An 8,421-nucleotide genomic window follows, 5' to 3' on the forward strand; every position below is an offset into this window, starting at 1 on the left:
CCTCTGATGCTGCTTGGCCTGCTGTGTTCATCCATCATATCTGGCACTGGTTTGGTTCTGTCAGTATAGAACCTTATGAATCCCTAGGCCTGACGTTTTACTGTCTGAGGTGGTGGGTAAGTTGAAATGTTGCCCATTATTTTACAATTGAATTGATCTCAGTACAAGACTAGTACAAGTGTTGCCTGTTTACAACACAGATTGAGTTTAGGATATTAGGGCAAACACCTAATATTAAGTGACAATTCAGCCTTTTTCTTTTAGCTGATATTTATCATTGTTTATAAACCAGCTCCAACTTGAGATTTACACAGGTTTTAAAGATGACTTTCAGTGATCTTGCTTCATGTTTTGTAGGTTGGGAGACTACTGGGATTCCTCTTGTGTATAGCTTCATCCTAACTCGCTGTGGTGTTGGAGGAACTCACTGTGATGAGTTCTATGTGTACAAAGGCAGCAGATCTGAGTACAGTGCAGTCCTTCCCCCTGGCTTCAGCTCAAACCGATTCATCGCTTACATTGCTGTCACTGTTCAGAACCAGCAGGGAGCCTCTGTAATAGCTCTGAACCGGTACGTAGATAGTGCTAACTGCCTTTCCCAGTGGACTTCATTGTTTTTTGAATAAGGAAGTGTCGTAATTATTTGCAATGAATGATGTTGAATTAAAGGAGTATGTTATTCAAAAATCCCAAGTGCTTCAATACAACATCATTATGTGCAATATGTAATGAAATTGTGTGATTTTGTATCCTAAAAATGAGACAGTATTTCTATTTAAGCTACGTTTTAAATTCCTAATTTACATTCTTTTGTATTAGTTTCAAATTTAAATTTAAGGCTAAACCTTAGTGACGATCCAAGTGAATGTTCATTTTGTAATCATCACACTGAATCAAATAGTCACTGGAGTTTTGATTAGGTGATGTCTCTTGTTTTGAGGTTTTGTGACTACATTTCAGATAGTGAGACAGATTAACATATGGGTCCTATTGCCAGGAAAGGCTGTGAGAGGTTGGGAGCTGAACTTAAAATATATCTGAGTGCTATACTGGGGAAACAGTAAGATAGCATTGGGGAAAATCAGGTAAAGTGGGAAGAAGAGTATTTTTTTATCTATACAGTCTTATAATCAGATGACATCCTTCTAATTTGGAGGGAAACAAATTGTTGGAAAAGCTCAACAGGTCTGGCAGCATGTGTGGAGAGAAATCAGAGTTAACGTTTCGGATTGAGTGAGCTTTCCTCAGAACCTCAGTTGAACCCCGAAGGGTTCCAAAGTCTCCCTGACTGGATATAGCTTGAGACTGAGATTAAACTGCGGGAGCTGTTGAAACAGGGTAACCCACAGCCTGCTGTGGAGTATACCTTCACCATGGTCACAGTGCTCAATGAGGTAGGGCACTGCTCGCTGATTTCTTCCACAACTTTATTCCTGCCCTTGGCCTTGCTTCACCTACCTAGCCCCTTAACTTGCAGAACCTCGGTTCTGAGGAAAGGTCACTCGATCCGAAACATTAACTTCGATTCCTCCCCACAGAAGTGGCCAGCCCTGCTGAGCTATTCCAGCAATTTCTGTTTTTGTTTCTGATTTACAGCATCCTAAGTACTTTTGGTTTTTACTCTAATTTGGAGGATTTGAGTCTGGCATTAATATTCAAATTTAAGGCTCTGCTTGTTCTGATGTGCAAGAGTAAGTAGTCGCTAAGAGTGGACAATGGAGCTCACTGGACATGATTGTGGATAGTATTTTGATTAATCTTATGCTGCTTCCAAGTTTGCATAACGAGATATTTAATCCACTGTTGCCATTGGTTTCTGCAGGTCCGTGGTTATTAATATAACAAACACTCCTGAAGGGTTCCAAAGTCTCACTGACTGGATGAAGCTCGAGACTGAGACTAAACTGCAGGAGCTGTTGAAACAGGGTGACCCACAGCCTACTGTGGAGTACGCCCTTGCCCTGGTCACAGTGCTCAATGAGGTAGGGCACTGCTCACTGTTTCTTCCACAACCTTATTCCTGCCTTTGGCCTTGCTTCAGCTACCTAGCCTTTTAACTTGCAATTAAATCCCTAAATCTCTCCTCTTTAAACCAACGTCTTTGAGTCACTGTTCCTGATACCACCTCCTCTGGACGTTTCTGACTTTTCTCCTCTGTAGTACCTTGGGACTTTCGCAACCTTAACTGCACAAGATATATGCAAGCTTGTATTGTTGAATTAAGTGCAAAATGATAATAACATATGTAGTGTCTGAGGCTTTTGCATCATCCCATAAAGAGCATGAAATTTATTAAATGGCACAGCAGCGTTTAGCAAAGACTGTCACATATTTCTGGTACATTCCAGAATTGAGCCATGTGTCGGAAAAGGTGTCAGCTGACCTGTTCCTCCACTCGGCATTCATGTGGACTCGATGAGTAAGGTCACCAGTTGGTGCTATATTATGTGCCATTTTCATTGTGAGACCCAAAGTGAGGTGATAGCCATCAGTCAGGTTCCATGCAAGAGAGTGTCCCAAATCCATTTTGCCACCAGCGTCACAACCATTCCCTAATCTTATCCAAGGGTAAATCCTTCCTGCTAGTAATTTGAAGGGGAACCCTAATTGGTCTTATTTATTTGCTTAAAGTTAATACGGGGAAGAATTCATTCTCATCTTATCAAAGCAGAATAATTTTTTAAAACTGTTGCCAAAATTATTTTGATACAAGTTGTAGTTATATAACAACTTCAGCAGATTGCCCCAAGAAACTTTGTAGGAGTATTATGTGATATGCTTTGACACCAAACCACATAAGGAGGCATTAGGACAGATGACTAAAAGCTTGGTCAGAGAGGTGGGTCTAAAGGTGTGACCTACAGAGCGAAAGTTTGAGATAGGGGTGCAGAAAGGTTTAGGGAAGGAATTTGAGATTTGTGCCTGGTTTAAGGTGGATCACTCCCACTTTTTCAAGGGTAATTAAGAATGACAATAAAATTCTGGTGGCACTCACATTGGAAACATGAATAAACTAAAAGAAGGCTGAAATCATGGCTTGCAGAATGTACTTTAATCTGGGCTGAATCTGTAACAAACAAGTAGAAAAATGAACAAAAATTACAAAGATTTGAGCAGTTTACAACACTATAACAAGAAGTTCCAATCTAAAAGATCATTAAACAGGAGATGGAGAAGATGACATGAGGCCTTTATGCTTGAGCCAGACAGCAGTCGACAATAAGACGTGTTATTACCTCATCTGATCATGACTGAACTATGTTAAAACTCATGTTTTAAATACATCCCCTGCAGTACGAGAGGACCAAAGTCTTTGAAAAGGTGTGGACAAATGACACAATTAGCAGGATTGACATCCGCAGTAACATCACACTGGCCCTTACTTCACTGGAGGTCAGCACTGTGGATGATATCCAGCAGATCTCTGCAGCATTGGCGCAGTGCACGGTGAGAACTTCTCCATCCTCTACATGAAGAATAAAAACAATGCCTTTCAGTAACTTCATCAAACAGGAGCTATCACTTGGAAATTCGTCCAGAGAGAGGAATTTAGTGCTTTAGGTTTAAGATGACATTTTATGATTTTGGCAAAAGAACCAGAGCGTAGGGGAGGTTTTTTTTGACATGGCATATATTTACCATCTGGAATGCACTGCCTGAGTAGGTCGTAAAAGCAGATTCATTAATGACTTTTGAAAAGGAGTTGAATGTCAAAGGACCACACAGCAGGGAAAGAAGCCATTTGGCTCTTTGGGCCTGGCCAAAATGATATGTGGCTTGGAGAGGAACTTGCGAGTACTGATGTGCCCACGTATTTGCTGTGCTTCTGCTTCTAAGTCGCAAAGGATGCAGGTTTGGAAGGTAGTGTTGAAAGAGCTGTAGTGAGTAGCTGCAGTGCATTTTGTAAAAGGTACACACTGCTGCCGCCGTGCATCGTAGTGAAGGGAGTGAATGTTGAAGTTGGTTGTATGAGTGCTAATCAAACCTCCTATGTCCAGAATGGTATTGAGCCTCTTAAGCATTGTTGGATCTGCACCCATCCAGGCATGTGAAAAGTATTCTGTCAGCCTCTGGCCTTGTAGACAGTGGACATGCATTGTGGACAGCTAAGGGGAGTTACTCACCACAGAATTCCCAGCCTGTGCCCTGTTCTTGTAGCCTTTATATGGCTAGTCCACTTCAGTTTCTTGTTAATGGAAACCCCTAAGATGTTGATGGTGGGGGGTTCAGTGATGGTAATGCCATTTGAACCTGAAGGGGCAAACGGTTAAATTCTCTCTTTTTGGTAATTACCTGGTACTTCTGTGGTATGAATGTTACTTGCCTCTTTTCAGCCAAATCCGGATGTTGCCCAAATCTGCTGCACATGGACGTGGACTGTTTCAGTATTTGAGGAATCATGAATGGTGCTGGAAAAATTATACAGTTTTGTAAATCATTGCTTGAATAATTTAGTTGATTGGCCTTGGCTGAATTAACCTTGGAGGGCCAGGAAACCTTTCTGATGCCTTTCCTCAGATTAGTTGTAACATGTTCCTAAGATAAAAGGGATTCTGGAAAGTCAGAGGAAAAGATTGGCTTGCCATATTTAAACTGAACCTTTAATCACTTTTCTTCTGTCCTTTCTGCCAGGTCATCAGCAAAGAATTAATTTGTAGCAAATGTCAGAACCAGACATTGTTTGCCCTGGACAACATGATAGCGGTCCTCCAAAAGGAAACTGGGCAGGGTAAAATGACGCCAACCTCCATTGGGGATAATATCCTTGTCACTGTGGGTAAGTTCAAAGTAATGGTAAATGGAGACACAAGCACTGCTGTAAAGTAATTGTGGATGTAGATCAATGTTGTCTAATACACTCACTACTCAACACACATGCCAAATTGATGCTCTTCATCCAGGTGAGAGATTTCAATAAGATGGACATCAGGAATCTGCAGTAGCGCATTCCACCAAGGGTGTGGTTCCAGTTTGTCTGACAAAAGTAAATAGGAAGTCCTGTGGCAGGGCGATCCCTTACATTAAAAGAAAATCTGGAGCCTGATTCAATTAAGCTATGAATTAGAGAGACCCCTGTTAAAGAAGTGAAAACATGTTGAAATACATTAATTGCAACATCACAACTGAATATTGTTTAGTGATTAGATGTTGTTACTAATAGTGTTCTGTAACAGTGCTGCTGCCATAGTGCAGTACACTACTGTTTACCTTTATTCTTGTCCCTCTATCCTACTTAACCTCTGAGAGATTGTGACAAAACTCACCCATGCTTTCTGTGTGATTTGTATCTTGTGGTGAATGTAGAGATCCAACTAGACTGCACTGGTCTAAATAATTAAATAATGTCTCAAAAATTAGAAAAAAAGTCTCGATTTTGTGCAATGATGTAAAACAAGTTGGCAACTTGATATCTTTACTCTTGTTGATATTAGAGAAGATTTGATTCCATAATGTGCAGGAGAGGAATCATTCTCTCATCCCATCTTCCTAGCATCAGACAATGTGACTGAATGAAGGTCTTTCACATTGCAATTTGTTTGTTCTATAGGAGGTCTGATCGATATGACTAATCAGTTGGTTCCAGTGATGAATAAGGTCACCAGGCCATCCATGTACAAACCTGAGTTGGTGGCAACAAAGGCCTATGATCTGTCCATGAAATTGATGCAGATTCTGATGGGTACACGGGTCCTGAATGAAGAGCCTTTGAGTGTATCGGGTGCAAGGATGTGGGCCCAAGGCAAGAGGGCTGACCCTGGCCATCTGTTGTGCTTTGCCAACAAGTCCGGCTGCCAGTTCTCCATCCCACCATCCTTCAACAGTATATTTTCCAACCTCAGTGACGTAACACAGGTCATGTTTCTTGTGGACTCCAATCCTTTTCCTTATGGCTACATAAAGAATTACACCATTTCCAGCAAAGTGGCTTCCATCGAGTTCAAGACTGACAATGGGTCGCAGATCCCCATTGAAAGCTTGGGTTCAGAGAAGGCCATTACTGTTAGCGTGTCGACCAACTCTGCCAGCAGAAATGTCACCGTTAATACAACCATTATTGCTGCAAGGAGATCAGTAACTGTGAATGTCACCTCTGGAAATTTGAATAAAAAGGCTGGCCTCCACATTCAAGTCACGTACACAGTTTTAAATGGTATGTATAAGAAAATTGAGATAATTGTGAAGAGGACAAGGGGTATATGTAAACATGTCAAATAGAAGTAGGAGTCGGCCCCTTAAATTTGCTCCAGCATACAGTAAGGTCATGTCTGATCTGATTACTCCACCTTCTCATCTACCTAGATGTTCTTTCATTCCACCCTCCCCCTTTTTCATCAAGAACCTACCTCTGCCTTAAAAATATTCAAAGATTCTGGATTCTTCCCCCCACCATGAGAAAAGAATTATCCTTATTTCTGTCTTAAAAGGGTGACCCCTTATTTTTAAACAGTGGCTTCTAGTTCTAGGTTCAACCATGAGAATTGAAGGATCATTATTTTTGGGTTTCTGCTTTTTATTTTGCTTCCTCACTCCTCATGTTGCTTGTTCAGAGCCTGTTTCATCGTCTTACATATGTTTCCAAACCTACATGGATCACAATTACTGGATCCTTCCATACGGACTGCAGGTTCCTCACCAGCCCTGAGCGGATGTCCCGAACCATGGTATCAGGCAGACAATACAGCTGTTCGAACTCTTTAGTTATAGTGTCCCTACAGTGTGGAAACAGGCCATTTGGCCCAACAAGTCCACACTGCCCCTCCGAAGAGCATCCCACCCAGACCCATTCCTCTAGCCCTGCATTTCCCATGTCTAAGCCACCTATCCTAAACATTCCTGGACACTATGGGCAATTTAGCATGGCCAGTCCACCTACCCTGCACCTGGAGGAAACCCATGCAGGCGCCGGGAGAATATGCAAACTCCACACAGTCACCCAAGGGTGGAATCAAACCTGGGTCCCTGGTGCTGTGAGGTAGCAATGCTAACCACTGAGCCACTCAAGAAGTCATATTGGATTCATATTGCACCTCTGTTTCTCCCTGTACTGATACTGCCGGACCTGCCGAGTTTCGGCTGTGTTTTTGGTTTTTACTTCTGGATGCTTGCTCTTTGCTGCAGAGAACTGTGTCAGCCCCTCTCATATAGTCCCCTATTCCCACTATATTCTTCTTTTGCCTCTCCCACTTGAATGGCTTCTCGTACCATGGTGCCATTGCCAGGAAGGTTATCCATCCTGGAGCTCCTGCCCTAATCCACAAGCTGACAGTATCTCAGACCTGTTGGACAGTTTTAAAGGCCAAGGTTTCTGCATACCTTTCCTCTGGGCCCCCTTACCTGCTTTACTTGCAGTCACACAGTCTTTTCCCTGAACTGACCAAATCACAAGTCCCTAACCTGAAGGGTGCAACCATTTTCTGGAAGAAAATGTTAAGGAACTTTTTCCCTCCCTGATCCACTGTCTGCAGCTTGTTCTTTAGTTCGTAAATTCTGTGCTGATGTTCCTTAAGCTGCAGACACTCAACCACAGACATGTTGTTCTGGAATGTAATGACATCCAGGAGCTCCTAGTTCCAGAGTCGCAACACATCACATGTCATTATATGTAATAGCACAATACACAGTTTAATACTGGCACTTCTCTTCCAATAATTCTATTGCAGATTCAGGAGCTTTCATCGCCAGTGAAGCTGAGCCCTTTATTCTGGTGCTCCTGCACAACTCTACAAACCCAAATGAGCAAAACTTCAAAGCCAGAAAGAAGATTAATTTAGAATCAGTAAAAGGATCAGATCACAAGCTCTATACCTTCTTCTTGTCTCCAGAGTAAGCTTTCTTTCAATATGTATTTTGAAATGTTTCCATCAAGATCTGCAATAAATGTTAACGCAAAACTATATAGCATATACTTTGATACTGTAAGGGAATGCCTAAGGGCTTTCATTGAGTAAATTTATTATCCTTTATGTGAAGAAAGTTGCTTCTTAATTGTCGGTCAAACTGGTCCAGCATGGTTTGATGGAGTTGGGAAGATTGGCAAAGCTGAGCAGTCCTTTGTGTGAACATCATTGCATGTTCATCCATACATCAGTCTACAGGCCCTGGAGACCAAACACCTTGCCTTTTCATCCATCCTCCTACGGAGATTGCACAGAAGTTAATGACACTCTGGATGAAGGAAGTTGAGAAAGAAATGAGGCAAAAACCAAAGCCCCTAACAATGCAAGCTTTAAATTTTATAAACAAGCTTTACTGTAATTTCATCAATGCAGTCTATCAACTTGGACAGTAAATGGGAGAAGCCCCATGCTGGGGTGTTAAGATTATTATGAACTTTGATGAATATTAAAGAGAATGGTTTCAGAGATAGTAGGAACTGCAGATGCTGGAGAATCTGAGATAACAAGGTGTAGAGCTGGATGA

General features: G+C 41.8%; 1 protein-coding gene across 1 annotated transcript in view; it reads left to right on the plus strand.

Moving 5' to 3' along the window:
• Positions 1 to 8,421, plus strand: part of LOC125481676 (polycystin-1-like) — a gene marked incomplete at both ends in the record, with an annotated part of 20,046 nt that overhangs the window by 3,491 nt on the left and 8,134 nt on the right. The window contains 6 exons of the mRNA XM_048593532.1: positions 358 to 571; positions 1,823 to 1,982; positions 3,295 to 3,447; positions 4,633 to 4,777; positions 5,549 to 6,151; positions 7,662 to 7,824. Coding sequence (XP_048449489.1) covers positions 358 to 571; positions 1,823 to 1,982; positions 3,295 to 3,447; positions 4,633 to 4,777; positions 5,549 to 6,151; positions 7,662 to 7,824 — 1,438 coding nt within the window. The remainder of the gene's footprint in view (positions 1 to 357; positions 572 to 1,822; positions 1,983 to 3,294; positions 3,448 to 4,632; positions 4,778 to 5,548; positions 6,152 to 7,661; positions 7,825 to 8,421) is intronic.

This window comes from Rhincodon typus, unplaced genomic scaffold (assembly GCF_021869965.1).
Source record: "Rhincodon typus isolate 14 unplaced genomic scaffold, sRhiTyp1.1 hic_rhity00003042, whole genome shotgun sequence".
Classification (NCBI taxonomy): Eukaryota; Metazoa; Chordata; class Chondrichthyes; order Orectolobiformes; family Rhincodontidae; genus Rhincodon; species Rhincodon typus.